At 48.1% G+C, this 17,483-nt stretch overlaps 1 protein-coding gene across 6 annotated transcripts in view; it reads right to left on the reverse strand.

Moving 5' to 3' along the window:
- Positions 1–17,483, reverse strand: part of Aopep (aminopeptidase O (putative)) — a 267,788-nt gene that overhangs the window by 34,193 nt on the left and 216,112 nt on the right. The window contains exon 14 of one of the 6 annotated variants that reach the window (XM_075969381.1): positions 3,112–3,186. The exons of the other annotated variants lie outside the window; for them this stretch is intronic. Coding sequence (XP_075825496.1) covers positions 3,172–3,186 — 15 coding nt within the window. The 3' untranslated portion in view covers positions 3,112–3,171. Of the gene's footprint in view, positions 1–3,111; positions 3,187–17,483 lie in introns of those variants that run through there. 6 annotated transcript variants of the gene reach the window in all.

Genomic DNA, 17,483 nt, shown 5'->3' on the forward strand with positions numbered 1-17,483 from the left:
AGCAGTTTTCAGTTTGAGAAAAGAAGCAGTATAAAAACACTGCAGAGAAATCAACAGCCTGTCCATCCCCGCTGCTCAGACCTATGCAGACTGAACTTTCACTGTCAAGGAGTAAGCTCCCAGATCTTCAGGACGGTCTCATAGGGACGCAGGAGCATCTCAGAGGCCAGTGCTGCTGCTCAGGTTATTTTAAAAATAATATCCACTGCCCTTGATGGAAGTCAAACCAGAGGCCTTGGTTGGTCCATGCAACTTTTTTTTTTTTTAAGGTCTGGTCTGAGTTTGTGTCCTCCCCTGGGCTGGTTAGGCTCTCTCTTTCTAGGCTACCAGCATATGGGTCCCCACTTAAGTGGCAGTGGGGAGTCCTACTATCCTCCTAGGGGAGGCCGCGGGAAAAAAAACCTTGGGGAGCAGGTTGCCCGGCCCCACTTCTGGACCCTGCTGGCCTCCCCTGCACAAATGCCCTCACTGGTAGAGCTCACTGACCTGGGAACAGGGTCTGCAGCACAATCCAACATTCAAGTGTAGAGACACCAACCTGCGACCCACTTTGGTTCTGGGAGTGAACCCACAATGGCCCACCTGCCTCCCATGCACACAGCTACACAGTCCTGGATGTGCGCCAGAGAGCAGCCTGACACCGGTAAGCTAGCCCTCTGCTTCAGTGCCCCGCCCTAGGAGGCCCCCACCCCAGGGGTTTGCTACCACAGGACCAGAAATCGAGCAGAGAAAAGCCCCCCCCCCCAAGCACAACTCTGGTTCTCAAGAGTTTCAGTAGATGGCTCTCCTATTTCACTATCTAAGAACTACCCGTTGGCCACTGTGTCTGCTGGGATTTTTGGAGCTGCTAGAAGCCTGGCGTGTGTCTTAAATTAAATTAAAGTAGCTTGTCTCCTAGTAGGATCTTGGCCCGTTAACAGTTATTCTTAGCAACTAAATGATGGAAATGTGAAAATAGTCCAACTTAAAAGAGAAATCAAAGACAATGCACTTAAAAACCTACACCCTTAATTTCACAGCCATTACAGGCAAATGTCACGTCTATTTCAGGGGTACTTCCTGGGAATCTAGTGACAGCTTAACCGATGAGCTCCACCACGTGCAAATGAAAACTGCACCTCACAGCCCAAAAGCCAGCCCACTGCCTCAGCAACCACTGTGTGCCGGGGACAGTATTACCAGAGGTCTGCAGAGAGATGACCCAGAGAGATGGAACGTGAAATTGCATAATATACAAGCATATATACACAGTGGTCACAGGCACGGACCGGCTCACAGATGGGTCCTGGAATGCAGGCTTGAATGTTAAAAAATAGTATGTTATTGAAGTTTTTCCATTAAAGAGTTAAAAAAATATATTGCAAAAGAATATACAAGACAAACAACTGCTCACAATCAATACTCTATAATTAGATTGTTCTTATGAGCAGGAAGGCCACTTTCCCCTAACCAGAATTATAAATTAGTTATATAGCACTTAAAATGTCTCCTTACTGAGTGGCCAGCATGTTAAACACTAAGACAATTTCAGTATCAAGGTAGAAATATGTACATTAACAGGAGCATGGCCTTTTCTGTTACTTTACATCTCTGTGTGCACGTACATTACTTCTTTTTGGCACAGAGTCCTTCTGATACTCAACCCTGTCTGCAAACACTGGCTTCCCAACTCACTGCCTTTTCTTTTCCATTACCAACATCTCCAGGTGTGGTGGGCAGGGAGATGACAATGTGGAACCCTGCGATTCTTTGAGGCGACATGACAAAGAAGCACTAAAGTCAGAGATGGAATTAAAACCACACATCAACTAAGCTTGCTGGGTAGAGCAGAACACCTTCAACTATCTTGGTAGCCCTACAAGGGTCTTTACGAGCCAAAAAGATAGGGTGGAGAAAGAACCTAAGCCGGCAGTCCAAAGCTGGCTTTGAAGATGGAGGAAGAAGTGGAAGCTCATCCTTCATCTTTGAAAGCTGCAGGAGGCAGGGAAGTGCCCGGACTCCACCCACCTAGGGAGGTTTACTTGGACTTTTGACTTCCTGATATTGTAACACAATGTTTTAAACTGCTAATTTTGTGGTACTTTGTTACAGCAGCTATAAGAAACTGATACATCTAATACCAACCACCTCAGCCTCTGGCTCAAAACATGAGAAAAGCACTAAGGCGGGTGTAACCCACCAGCTTCCTTCTGTGAGGAGCTTTCTCGTGGGCCTGCTGCTTCATGGGCCATTTCAGGCTCAACTCTAGTGGCTGAGAACAGAAGAGGCCTGCAACTCAACAGAGAACCAAGGCCAGGCACGGGGCGTCGACCTAACGGGCCAAACAGGAAACAGAGCTCCATTGGCAACTGCGTCTTGATCAAATCTAGGAGTTAATCAGTAACATAACCCCACCACCTTTTTTCATGGCTTTAATTATTACAGCCAGTAAGAAATATTCAGCCGACTCTGTTTAGTAATGTTTTATTTACCCCTAAAGGCTGAAGTCCTCATCAAATGCAGATTCAACACAGACGGTGGAGCTCATGGCCTGGTGGTTGCCTTTTTCCTAAGTGTCTCCCTCAACAACCCCCCCCCCAAGGACTCTGGGTATATAATACACACTCACCATTTAGCAACATGAAGATTTCTTATGTCACTACCTATTTCTGAAATTTTATTTTTGAGTCATTTCTTTCATGTTTTGTTTTGCCAGCACAAATCGCCGCTCTGGCTCCCAAACACACCTGTGTATGTTAAACCTGGCTAAATCTGGGAGGAGCCCAGAACCTTTGGGTTTAAACTGGACAAAACATCTAGTACGGACCGTGGTGTTTCCTGTAGTCCGTGTGATCGTTAAGTTGATGCCCATCCTATGTCTTATGGTGTCAATTTTGATATGGTATTTGCCGTTGCTTGTTTTGTGTCTTCTTCCAAAGCGAAATGGCTATTTCCAGGTAACTGACCCGGAGGGTACGCCTGTTGTTAGATCAGCATTTCAGCTCTGGCTGTAGCTATCACACCTGCCTGTAGAGCTGAGAACAGTTGGAGGAGGGAGGCTAAACTGACCTAGGAGGGAGGGAGGGAGTGGGAGAGAGTGTAGGTGCAGAGTACCTTGTAACAAACCTTTGGACGTAGGAATTGGTGTAAAGATGGCAGATTCCTTATTTCTTCCCTGGCTGCATGGCTCAGCTACAGGCACAAATACTGGAAGTGGAGGGATTACACAATTTCAATTTATTTTTCTCACAGGCCATACTTTTGATACTACCTTATCAGACAATTCTCAAGGCCGAATGTTTCTCAGGAGCGAGACCCCAACAGTACGGAGTAGCCTGGTGGACCTGACAACTGCTGGTGACATTCTATTCAGTGTACACAACCACAGGTGGTCCCCCTGACTCCTGTTCTCCAGAGGTCCACAGTGACCCTTACTTTAATCTGGACCTGCTCACAAATGAATTCCAGCAGGGTCCTGGTCTAAGGAGGCCTCATGAGAAGTCGTTTCTGAGAGCATCTGGGAAATGAGTGGGGATGACCCAGAAACCCAGCCTCCAGAATAGGCAGCACCCCTTTAGAGTCTAAGCCTGCTGCTGGCGAATCCAGGAGGCCCAGCAGGTAAGGATCCTGAAGCAGGGTTACTTAAAGGAACAAGGTTTAAAAACACAAACACAAACCACTCCTTGAGCAGATGCCTTCTCTGCAGACAGCGTGCCTGCCCTGTGGAAACGCTAGTCACTTTATGACAAGGGAGGCCGTGACTCTTCTGTCTTTATCTCCCAGGAGTGCCCACTAGAGTGTCCACATGGGCAGGGAGTGGCCTGGTATGTCTGCTATAGGTACCGAGAGTTGTACCAAATAAGTTTTATCATTAGGCATTTGTCACTTGATTCAATTTTGGGTGTGTGTTTATACTCAGATTTACAATATGTACAAGTTGCCTAGAAACCAATGCCCAGAATTCACAGCCTGGTGCAGGCTAAACTGCCCACTAACAAATGGCAGGTTCCCTACTACAGTATGGTGGGGGGCATTCCCATTCACCCCATCACCCCTGTTTGATGCTCTCTAGTTTTCTAGGGAGTCTGGCATAACTGGAAAGAGACAGGAACCTTTCCCCTTCTTCTCTGAATGTACCTTACTCCTGAGGAAATCCCTGTTCTTTTTATGTGACTTTGGTGTTACACAGAGGATCACATGTAAGTATGTACAGACAGACAACTGGATGGGAAACCTGTCATACAGAAGCCCCTCCCACAGTGGGCAGTTTTTAACTAGTAGGGTAAAGCCTACACATGTCTGAGGTGCTGTTCCTACTATGTCCCTGACTCACGGTACAACGTGTCAATAGAACTGTGGCAGAAAGCTGGTGGAAATCAGCAAAACTCAGCAACTGGCCAGTTTGTGAACCCTCCAGAGTCATGAGGCTGCTGGCCGAGAACGGGCTCTGCTGCTTGGAGGCACCTGCCCTCTTCAGCAGCTCCCAAGTGCACCGGGCCCTCTGTAGAAGAGCAGTGAGCTGGGAGCCAATCATTTTCCTGGGTTTCTCAGTCCTCACTGGAGACAGGGAATGCTTCTCCCTAGCTCCTTCAGCAATCTTTTGGAAGAAACTGCCCAGAACAGAAGTCATGTTTATTCAGAGAACTGGGAGTGAGGGGAACTTACTATCCCAGATGGGAACTGACAGCTGGGTTCCCTGGGTAATACCTGAACTCATGGAGCATGGTGCAGTGCCTAATACTCTGCTGTATGCCAAAATCTCAGATGGCGGAAGTCTACAGAGTTCTCTGCTGCTGAACACAGCAATACATCTGACTTTCAACGTTATGTGAACAGCATATCCTCATCCACCAATGAACTCAGATCAGTTTCCAGTTAAAGCATAACCCTTAGAAAGAACCCTTAGGACATAAGGTCAAGAACATAAAACAAACAAGCAAAAACCTTCTTCCTTAAAGCTGTGACAAAGGCACTGGATGAAGTAGAAGGTTAGTTTCTCCTGAGACCTTACAGAACAGCCACTCTAAACCACGCTGAGAGCTGCAATCTTAAGTCCTTTCTTAAAACCCCTTCTTAGGTCAAAGACAGCATATCATGTGTGGTGTTCAAACCTCAAGCAACTTACCTGCTGTGATAGGCTTCAAGAGATGGTTAATAGCACACAAAGGAAACCCCAATTCAGAACCAGCAATCTGCTGACTCGGTAGGAGCTGGACTGTGAAGGGTACCTCAAGGTGAGCTCAGGGGAGCTCAAGGGAGGCTAAACACAGGTTGGTGGGCTGGCAAACTTGAGGATTCAGCATACCTGCAGTTCCCCCAGGCCATGTCAAGCCTCAGAGTTGTGGTGGCAACCATGCCTCCATCTCTTGGGTGTACAAAGGGTACCGGGAACAAACTACCACTTTCTCTCCACATTAAAAAAGCCCCTAAACAAATCCAACCATTTGGCTAAATGAATGTAAGGCTACACTTGTGTTTCATTTTGAAGAACAAGTAAATATTTATTTTATTTTACAGCAAAAATGTAAGCAAATTAGGAAGGGAACTCTCGTAAAAAGATGCAGTGCTAAGGCCTGCTGAGAGCAGGAGAAACGGTACTCGTAGGGAGAGCCCCTGATCTGCCACCAGTACAAGTTAGCCCTACACTGTACACATGCATAGAACACTGCTGTACTGAGCAGGCTGTGCTTAATACATCTACCTAACAACAATTAACCATCTAAGGCTGTACATAACGAAGGAAAAGAGGTCACTAATTCCAGACAGTACAATGTGAGGTTCGTGCAAAGGTCAGAAGGAAAGAAATGCCAGGAAAGAATGGTGCAATATTGTAATTTCAAAAACAAAGGAACACTTAAAATTTCTCTAAAAGTAATAAAGACCTCCCTTCCTGACCCACTCTGACTGTCATTTTAGGGGCAGTTGCTCATTTAAAAATTGGGGTTGTCTTCCTATAAGCAGATATTAGAAGCAAGTAGGGCCTGCCTGATAAATTCTGTCTTCATAAACTATAATTTCATATTTTAAGTAACTATGTTTTCAGATGTCCCTCTGAGAAACTTACAGGCAAAGATCTTTAAAAATCAGTCTGTGTGCCTGGTGTTGTAGGTGCTCTCCTTTAATCCCAGCACTGGGGAGGCAGAGGCAGGCGGATCTTTGAGTTCAAGGCCAGCCTAGTCTAAAGAGTGAGTTCCAAGGACAGGCTCCAAAACTACAGAGAAACCCGGTCTCAAAAACCAAAAAATCGGTCAGTGAAAGGCTCAGCTATCCTCAGGCTCAGAGCAGCTCACATGTACACGTGATCACGTGATGTCCCTGTGCTCACAATGCAGATGGTCCCAAAGCCATTTTAATCTCCCACAGCAAAGACCTGGAAGGACTTAAAATACAAATACATCTACATGCCTCTGTGTTCAAAAGGATCCTGTTTCAAGAGTCTTCCACTCAAGACTTATGCTTTAGGGGAGACCCGGAAAAACATGTCTGGGGGAAAAATAAATAACTAGGGATTGGGGAAGGAGTAGGAAAAAATACGTATTACTTGATTCTGGTATCAGAGCCATTTACTTTACAAAACATAACATCAAATACACATAAATTATAAGAAAATTCTTTGTACTACTCACTTGGACAGCTAGCGAGCCACCAGGATGCCACCTTGCCCTAGAGTGTGAGTCACTGCCAGCCCTGGCCATGAACACTACAGGATGCATGACTGGAAAAGACTGTCCAAACACACCACCAGGCAGTGTCCAGTCTGAGAACAGTGAAGTGTGGTCATTGTGAAATACTCATCTCTTCCACATCCCTGAGCAAAATGCTGAATGAATAGGGCCATCTTCTAGTTCTAGGGAAATTCTTTTTTTTTTATTTAATTTATTTATTTATTAAGGATTTCTGCCTCCTCCCCGCAACCGCCTCCCATTTCCCTCCCCCTCCCCCGATCAAGTCCCCCTCCCTCATCTGCTCGAAGAGCAATCAGGGATCCCTGACCTGTGGGAAGCCCAAGGACTGCCCACCTCTATCCAGGTCTCCTAAGGTGAGCATCGCAGAAATCTCAAGGTCCAAATCAGGAGCAGAAGGAGACGGAGCACAAGCAAGGAACTCAGGACCACGAGGGGTGCACCCACACACTGAGACAATGGGGATGTTCTATCGGGAACTCACCAAGGCCAGCTGGCCTGGGTCTGAAAAAGCATGGGATAAATCTGGACTAGCTGAACATAGCGGACAATGAGGAATACTGAGAACTCAAGAACAATCGCAGTGGGTTTTTGATCCTACTGCACGTACTGGCTTTGGGGAAATTCTTATCAAAGCCAAAGTCCTTCCACTCTGATCCCTCCCTTGGAAGGAATCCCCAGTAAGGCCCATGTGACACCATTCAACAGTCTGTATTCTCTCAGTACGGCACCAAACCAAGTCAAACAGGTGTCAAAGTATAGCCAATGGTCCCACCTTTCCCTACAGGAACAGGAGCATATTCACAGCTTGCCATCAGTGCCTTTGTCCAATGGAGCCTCATGAGCCAGAAAACGGTTGAGGAAGTTAATTATCCAAACAGAATTTCAAAACTCTGTTTCGTCCCAGCCCTCCTGATACGCTGCATGCTCTCAAAGCCCCTCGTCTATCCGACGGGCACCAGAACCTGATTTACCAGGACAGTCCATCACTACGTGACAACCAGATTCTGTGCATGCAGAGTGCAGGGACCTCCTTGTGAACCACAGTTCAAACTACTGTCTAAAAACCTAAAAAAACAAACAAAGAAACAAAAAACAAAGGCAAGGCAATGACTGCTTAACCTGGATTTAGAGCACAAAATAAGCCAGGCATTTCAAACTGAGTTGAAACCCAGGTACCAGAGGCAAAGGCAGGATGGCAAGTTCAATGCCAGCCCCATCTACACAGGAAGTTCAAGGGCAGTCTGAGCAATTTAGCAAGAGCCTGTCTCCAAATTACAAAAGCAAAAGGAGGAGAGAGGCATAGTGTACAACTGAGCCCTGGAGTTCATTTCTCAACGCAGGGGGTGGGGAGGTTCCTTGCTCTGTGCCCCAGAGAACAGGAGAACAAAGTACCAGGCATGCCAGGGGTCCAAAACAAACTTCTGTTAGAACATAACAGGGACCTATCTCAGCATGCCACTCAGAATGCAATCTTCTCATTTTCAATGGCTTTGTGAGGAGGTGATGGACAGCAAGGCAAGGACAGAACATACAGGAACTGAAAATCTCCCCAGGACTAAGTAAACAATGGAATTCGATAGTATGCCTATTTAGCACAGCCACGAGTTTACATCTGCACACATAAAATCTGGAGCAATTAACTTCATACACAACGGGACTTCTGCTAGTTCCTGCCTAGAACCATTATGGATTTCCTACTCTACTCCCAAGTCTGTGGCAGAACCAAGAAGAGTGAACACAAACGCCTGTATTGTGACTGAAGAGCTGGATTGTGCTGAAGATTAAGGCTCACACTTTTGAATGTCCACACTTCACATACAGCTGTTTTGGTGACAGGGGTCTATGAAGTAGGACAATTATTGATAGTAATAATTAACCTAGTGTTTCCTATTCTGAAAGAGGAAACCTGGGGAGATGGCTCCGTAGTTAAGACCCAATTCATAGGTCTTGCATAGGACCCAATTCAGTTCCAGGAACTACACTGAGCAGCTCACAACCATCTGTAACTCTAGCTCAATGGGATCTGATGTCCTTTTATGGTCTCCGTGGGCAATGTATTTAGGGGCACAAACCCATATACATAGACACAATTAAAATTTTTAAATGTATTATTTTTGAAAAAAGGAGGAACTTTTGAAATTTTACCTGCAATACATTCTCTGATGCACACATTTGGGTCCCCAAAACAGGGAGGTTTGGGGAGTCAGGTCACTGTGACTGCAGACGGGGGTCACCATGTGGGGTGAAGAATGGAGGAACGTGCCCCTCATTGAAGCTATCGGGGGGGGGAGGTGCGATGAAAGATGGCATGTTAGGCTGGTCTCTCCCCTCCACTCTCCCAGCCTCCGGACTCTGACATACTGAAAAGACTGTCTCAGAAATACAACAGGGGCATGCACGCCATCAGCATATACATAATTACCAACAAGGCTAAGCCATTCTTAGCCACCTGTGCTGGCTGCAGCTGCAGGAATCTTTCCTGGTCATGTCAGGTGTGCACTCCGCTGCACTGCACTACATGTCAGGTGTGCACTCCACTGCACTGCACTGCACTACATGTCAGGTGTGCACTCCACTGCACTGTACTACATGTCAGGTGTGCACTCCACTGCACTGCACTACATGTCAGGTTTGCACTCCACTGCACTGTACTACATGTCAGGTGTGCACTCCACTGCACTGCACTGTACTACATGTCAGGTGTGCACTCCACTGCACTGTACTACATGTCAGGTGTGCACTCCACTGCACTGCACTGCACTACATGTCAGGTGTGCACTCCACTGCACTGCACTACATGTCAGGTGTGCACTCCACTGCACTGCACTACATGTCAGGTGTGCACTCCACTGCACTGTACTACATGTCAGGTGTGCACTCCACTGCACTGTACTACATGTCAGGTGTGCACTCCGCTGCACTGCACTACATGTCAGGTGTGCACTCCACTGCACTGTACTGTACTACATGTCAGGTGTGCACTCCACTGCACTGCACTGTACTACATGTTAGGTGTGCACTCCACTGCACTGCACTACATGTCAGGTGTGCACTCCACTGCACTGTACTACATGTCAGGTGTGCACTCCACTGCACTGCACTACATGTCAGGTGTGCACTCCACTGCACTGTACTACATGTCAGGTGTGCACTCCACTGCACTGCACTACATGTCAGGTGTGCACTCCACTGCACTGTACTACATGTCAGGTGTGCACTCCACTGCACTGCACTACATGTCAGGTGTGCACTCCACTGCACTGTACTACATGTCAGGTGTGCACTCCACTGCACTGTACTGTATTACATGTCAAATGTGCACTCCACTGCACTGTACCACATGTCAGGTGTGCACTCCACTGCACTGTACTACATGTCAGGTGTGCAGTCCACTGCACTGTACTACATGTCAGGTGTGCACTCCACTGCACTGTACTACATGTCAGGTGTGCACTCCACTGCACTGCACTACATGTCAGGTGTGCACTCCACTGCACTGCACTACATGTCAGGTGTGCACTCCACTGCACTGTACCACATGTCAGGTGTGCACTCCACTGCACTGTACTACATGTCAGGTGTGCACTCCACTGCACTGCACTACATGTCAGGTGTGCACTCCACTGCACTGTACTACATGTCAGGTGTGCACTCCACTGCACTGCACTACATGTCAGGTGTGCACTGCACTGCACTGCACTACATGTCAGGTGTGCACTCCACTCCACTGCACTGCACTACATGTCAGGTGTGCACTTCACTGCACTGTACTACATGTCAGGTGTGCACTCCACTGCACTGTACCACATGTCAGGTGTGCACTCCACTGCACTGTACTGTTTTACATGTCAGGTGTGCACTCCACTGCACTGTACTACATGTCAGGTGTGCACTCCACTGCACTGTACTACATGTCAGGTGTGCACTCCACTGCACTGTATTACATGTCAGGTGTGCACTCCACTGCACTGCACTACATGTCAGGTGTGCACTCCACTGCACTGTACTACATGTCAGGTGTGCAGTCCACTGCACTGTACTACATGTCAGGTGTGCACTCCACTGCACTGTACTACATGTCAGGTTTGCACTCCACTGCACTGTACTACATGTCAGGTGTGCACTCCACTGCACTGCACTACATGTCAGGTGTGCACTCCACTGCACTGTACTACATGTCAGGTGTGCACTCCACTGCACTGCACTGTACTACATGTCAGGTGTGCACTCCACTCCACTCCACTGCACTGCACTACATGTCAGGTGTGCACTCCACTGCACTGCACTACATGTCAGGTGTGCACTCCACTGCACTGCACTACATGTCAGGTGTGCACTCCACTGCACTGCACTACATGTCAGGTGTGCACTCCACTGCACTGTACTACATGTCAGGTGTGCACTCCACTGCACTGCACTACATGTCAGGTGTGCACTCCACTCCACTGCACTGCACTACATGTCAGGTGTGCACTCCACTGCACTGCACTACATGTCAGGTGTGCACTCCACTGCACTGCACTACATGTCAGGTGTGCACTCCACTGCACTGTACTACATGTCAGGTGTGCACTCCACTGCACTGTACTACATGTCAGGTGTGCACTCCACTGCACTGCACTACATGTCAGGTGTGCACTCCACTGCACTGCACTGTACTACATGTCAGGTGTGCACTCCACTGCACTGCACTGCACTACATGTCAGGTGTGCACTCCACTGCACTGCACTGCACTACATGTCAGGTGTGCACTCCACTGCACTGCACTGTACTACATGTCAGGTGTGCACTCCACTGCACTGCACTGTACTACATGTCAGGTGTGCACTCCACTGCACTGCACTGTACTACATGTCAGGTGTGCACTCCACTGCACTGTACTACATGTCAGGTTTGCACTCCACTGCACTGCACTACATGTCAGGTGTGCACTCCACTGCACTGCACTACATGTCAGGTGTGCACTCCACTGCACTGCACTACATGTCAGGTGTGCACTCCACTGCACTGCACTACATGTCAGGTGTGCACTCCACTGCACTGTACTACATGTCAGGTGTGCACTCCACTGCACTGCACTACATGTCAGGTGTGCACTCCACTCCACTGCACTGCACTACATGTCAGGTGTGCACTTCACTGCACTGCACTGTATTACATGTCAGGTGTGCACTCCACTGCACTGTACTACATGTCAGGTGTGCACTCCACTGCACTGTACTGTATTACATGTCAGGTGTACATTCCCACAGCTTCTACATGAAGTCTGTGCAAGGCACACGGGTGTTCTAGAATTAACTATCCTGTCCAGCACCTGGCATAGTACTAGGACAACAACCATCCCACGAGACTCTGGGCATCTATCAGGAGCAGACCTGGAGAACAGTGAGAAGCAGCAGAACCCAGCTGGCTCCACTCACAGAAGCAGTGTCCACCTGCCCCTTCCTGAGACAATCACCAATTCCTATTGTTGCTAGTTATAGACTGTGCCCTAAGAGGTCAGCGAACAATCCTCAGGTACACTGTGAGCCATGGGATACAGCTTCTCACTTCGGCCTCTGGTCACCACAGGCTGCAACCACGCTTCCATCACATGCAGGAACCCACCTCTACTTTGGCTTTCCTTCTAGGACCTCCTGCGGCAGGACTTACTTCTTGGAGAACACATCTGAGCAGCTTGTGTCCTTGGGAGTGGAGCTTTCTAACAAGCTGTCTACTGGCATATGGACCTAAAGCTTCAGGTTGGAGAGGGCTGAAAATGAGGGTCCTGGACAGAAACCAGACTGCGGGGTTTCCCTGAATACACAGGGCAGCGCATCCATTTTCAGACTCTAAGTCACCCTGCAGCATTCCTGGCCTCTGCAGTTATTGGATTTCCTGGGACATGCTCCTTCTGATCAGGCTCCTTTCTGTGTTATGGTTAATGTAACAGGATGAGAGAAACCACAAAGTACAAAAAGCTACAGAGGAGTAAGCCACTTCTCCATGCCCCCCATAAGCACTCGAAAAAAAAAACATGCCTTTAGCAGAAACACATGCACTCAAAAGATGGGGTGGGACCCTGGCACATCAAAGCCCCTCAGTTGTGGTGCGGTCCATACACAGGATGATCCCCAGATAAGTGGGAGAGTTGAAGATGGGTTACATGTGATGCTCTCCTTTGAAGGAACAGGAGTGGATGTGATCTGGGCAGCTCAGAAAGCTCAGGCTCAGTGCCCTGCCCTGCAGGAGGCGGAGCTGGTTCCCAGGTTCACAGCTGAGGTCTAGCAATCAGTCCTTACAGCCCAATTCAGACTAGCAGCCGCCACTGCACACACAGAGCTGGGCTCTCGGGCTCTGGCTGTGGCTACAGTCAGTCAGCAGTCTCCTCTAGCACTAAAATAACCACCCAGCACTCTTGCCACATGTGAGGCCTTGCTTGGTGTTTGGGACGGAAGACGGTTGCTTGGGTTCCATCACATTTACTTCTGAAACTAACAAGAACAGATGCCTGAAGAGCAGAGACACATTCCCTTTGTTTCGCTAAGAACTTCCGGTGGGTCTCAGGGGGGCTCTGCTGAGCGTGCACCCCAAAGGCACCACTGCCGCAGTGTGTCTCTGCACACCCCGAGTCCACACTTCTCCTAGTGCCCATCACACCCAGCCGAGAAGCTAAAGGAGCAAGCTGGTCAGCAAAGCCAGCCAGGCCAGATGACAGAGTAAAAATGCCACGGCCAAAGCCAAGTGTCAGCTCTGCTGCTGTCAGGATTCAATTAAGCTGCTTTGAAGTTTAAGCTATTTGCATTTTAATAAAAGCCAGAAAAGAGGACCAGGCTGTGTAACTGCGTTTTCTCTTAGAAGTAAGTAGGCAGTATCCATTTCAGTGCTGCCCTTAAAGTAAAACAGCAATAGCCCCACAGTTAATTGCTGAACAGGGCTGGTCTTCCATGATTTCCATACTGTGACTACACACTAAACACACTCATGGCCTCACATGTGGCAACAGATGTCACTACAATTCAAGTACCAACGGAAGAGGAAACCCAAGAGGGCTGCCTGGCTCTTCACACCGGAATCACTATGGGACAGTCTCAGGTAAAGAGGGAACTGCAGGGCCTGTGTCCCTCCTGGCCCTGCAGGATCCAGGCTCCCTGGAGGACTCTGGATCCATGGACACTCACAGCTGGGCAGGGGACAATTTTGCACCTATCTTTCCAAGTCTCCAGATCTTCAGGATTGCAGCTCCAGCAAGTGCTGAACCCCAGTATTCATGGCCAGGCAAGACATTTTCTATGAAAGCTACAGAGCAAACCTTGTTCCCAAAGCAGAATTTTAAAATCATCATTGAATTTGGTTAATTTAAGCAATAAAAAGGGAACTTGAGAGAACTGCCTTTGAAGTAAAAAAAAAATTACAGTCATAAATGTGAAACCCATTCCCGTCCTTCTTCAATGATGAGCTCCCCTAGAAGACTGAGAAGCAAACAGCGGAGCATTCAAACAGCCGACTCGACCACACAACGTAATTTAAGGTTTCTCCTTTAAACCTGTCCATATTTTTAAAATTTTCTCTAACAGACAATACCACTTTGATAATCAAAAAGAAAAGACCGAATTTCTTAATTTTAAGTTAGTTTGTTTGAATGCAGAAGTTGAGCATGGTGAACTGAACAAAAACATAGGAAACAGGCCCATCAAAAATAGTTTTCACACAGAAACAGAGACCACACTGGCCACAGCACCCTCAAGAACAGAGGAGGGGGACCACTGGGAAGATGCTACATCTCCCAGCCCAGCACCAGGAGAGCAGACAGCCTGGCACCCACTCAGATCCACACTACATAAGCTAAATACATACATTAGATTACAACGAAGTCCTCTTCCCTTTCTCGGGAGCCTTCATCATGGGGCTCGATGAACTCTTTTCCTCACTGTAGCTGGTGTCTAGAGAAGGCGCTCACAAAATACCAAAGTGCCCAAAACATCAATACCAACTGAAGTGGCCGCAGCGTGTGAAGGACACGCTTCACCTCTGCTTGGTGCTCACAGAGCGTGGTGTCTCTCAAACACTACCACGACAGAGTGATGACATGGCACGGGAGAGCACAGGGTGGTGGCTCGCAGTTCAGGAAAAGAACAGTTTATACTTGAGAGTTCCAAGAGGAAGGCCTTGAGAGGGGCCCTGGAGGCCCTGACTGAGCAACAGGGTCCGCAGTTGCTCCCAGCAAAGCTCCCAGCAAACGAGGCAAAGGCCAGTGGGCGGGGACAGGAAAACTGACCTGATGCCTGCACCTGTACCAGGCAGGCCAGGGACTCAGCAATGTTCCCATGAGGCCACAGTCTGATGCCCCACCTGTGTTTGGGCTGTGATTCTGGGAAATGGCTCTTCTTAGAACGTGGCTCAGGGCCAGGCACATGGCTCACCCAGTAGAGGCTCTTGCTGTGTAAGCCTCCTGACCTGAGTTCAGTCCAGGGAAAGAAAAGAAAAGCTGCTGGGATGCATATATTATTGTACCACTTCTACAGTGAGAAGGGACACAGAGACAGTTCCCTGGGCTAGCAAGCCGAGAGTCTGTGGTGTGGCAGAAACAAAAGACAAGGTGAAGAGAGAGCTGACTCTGAAAATTATCCTCAGATTTACACCCAAGGGCTGTGGTGCACGTGCCCTCCCCCACGTCACAATAAGGAAGGGGGAAAAGGGGAGAAAGGGAAGAGACTCTGCTTTCCCACCCACAGAGTACGTGGTGTCAAGTTCCAGAGATCAAGGGTCAGGGGAAGTTGGCATCTCCATCAGAGACTCAACCTGCAGCAAGTGGGCACCTTTGGTGGCAGGCAAAGTTCTACCACCTGGAAGCTCTGGTCTCCCGCATCCTCCTCCACAGCCTCCCCATCACCCATAGCAACTTCTCCTACCCAGAGACTAAACTGCTCTACTGTGGTTCAAAGCCTGGGGGAACCTGGAGCCATGGCTCTCATGGTAGAGAAGCAGGGTCTTGCTTTTGAAACTCGCCTGAAACGCAAACCCCTAGGAAACCTAACACACATAATACATGTGCTTGGGTGAGGCAACCTTGACATTTAAAATATAAGGGTGGTTATAACTTGTTCACATAGATGCCTTTATTGGCAGACTGAGGCATAGGAAGGCTGTGGGGTGAGTGGCCTGCAGAGTCACCAGGCACATGTAGCTGCTGACACAAACCACAGCTGCCTGGATGCTACACATGCATCCCGAAGAACATTCTGAAACTGCAACCAACCATTGCTTAATGTATTGCTTAATGTATTTTACTGAAACTGCAACCATCTCTTAGGAAAATCCAACAAGATGGCATCCTTCTAGGCTGACGTAGCTGCCTCCTTCCTGAGAACACAAGCACACGTTAAATACAGGATGCGGAGTGGATGCTGAGCCTGCATGCTCACTCTGCTGGACTGTACTGGGTTTCCATCGGTCCTTCTAGACTCTACCCACACAGCGGGGCTGGAGAGATGGCCCAGTGGTTCAAGTACTAATGCTCTTCCAGAGGACCTGGGTTCAATTCCCAGCACCCACATGGCAGCTCACAATTGTAACTCTAGTTCCAAGGAATCCCACACCCTCACACAGACAAATGTGCACATAAAATTAAAAGAAAGAATGTAACAAAAGAAAAGAAAAGAAAAAAAAACCAGATTCCACCTGCACAGGCCTAGAGGCACACTTAACCATGAGCATGATTAATAAAAACTCAAAGACAGACACTGGGATTCAACCTGAAGGTCAGAAAAGCAAAGCAGCCAGCCACTGGCTCTTTCCTTTTCCTTAGTCAGAAATGGCGATCCTGTCTCCAGGAATCTCAGAATGAGACCGGACCTGAAAACTGTCTCCTCCCGTTTTATAATCCTCTCTAGGGATGGGATTAAAAGGCGCACCTCTGGGATTAAAGGTGTGCACAGCCCGATTTCTATGGCAACTAGTGTGGCTACTGTGACCAAAGGTGTGTGTTAGCACTTGTCTGATGTGTAAGACTGACCAGTGAGGGCAAACTTTAGTTACTAAAATACAAACGAAATGCCACTATCGAGTCCCCTTAATGAACTGCCCCGTAAGACAATGTACACCTGGCACTAGAACCATACTTACGAGCTGATGAATTGTCTGTTCAAATATCAGAGCCTGAGTGTCAGCTCAGCAGGCACTAGCCCTCCCACAAACTCAGGCACTTGAGGGCTGTGAGCCAGCGTACCCTCCCCTGCCTTTCCTCTCAGAGTGCTGTGTGCTCTATCTAGGCATCTGCCTTTGGACAAGTGCACATTCTCAGAGCAGACCACAGCCAGCGTGCCTGTGAGCCAACCTAGGACGAAAGGGCCATTCCAGGGGCTTCATCATGATGCACTCAGCACACTTTGAGGAACACACCAGCAAATCCTCAGTGCAGCAAGCAATGGGAAAGACTTGCCATGCAGCTTGTACAACTTTGGCCAGGCCTATGGCAATAGCCCAAGTTCATCCAAACACAGCAGAGGCATGCTTTAAATAAAGAATTCTTAAAAGCTCCCAAATCCAATCGATTGGGAACTAATGATTGTTTATCAGCAGCCCCACAAGACAGGGCTCACAGACCCATCCAAGACCACTTTATATTAAATGTCCATAATCAGAAGCACAAACCAGCAAACATTATGTGGAGTCAGAGAAATTATAAAAAAAATTAAGATACAAAAATCACCTTCTCAATATAAATTAATTTACTGAGTATTACAAACACCCCCCCTCCAACAAACGAAACAGCTTATATCAAGCCCATAAGAAAAAACTTAACTGGAAGTTGTCAAAGTGCCACATATATGGCTGAT

The sequence above is a fragment of the Microtus pennsylvanicus genome, chromosome 4 (genome assembly GCF_037038515.1).
Source record: "Microtus pennsylvanicus isolate mMicPen1 chromosome 4, mMicPen1.hap1, whole genome shotgun sequence".
Taxonomy (NCBI): domain Eukaryota; kingdom Metazoa; phylum Chordata; class Mammalia; order Rodentia; family Cricetidae; genus Microtus; species Microtus pennsylvanicus.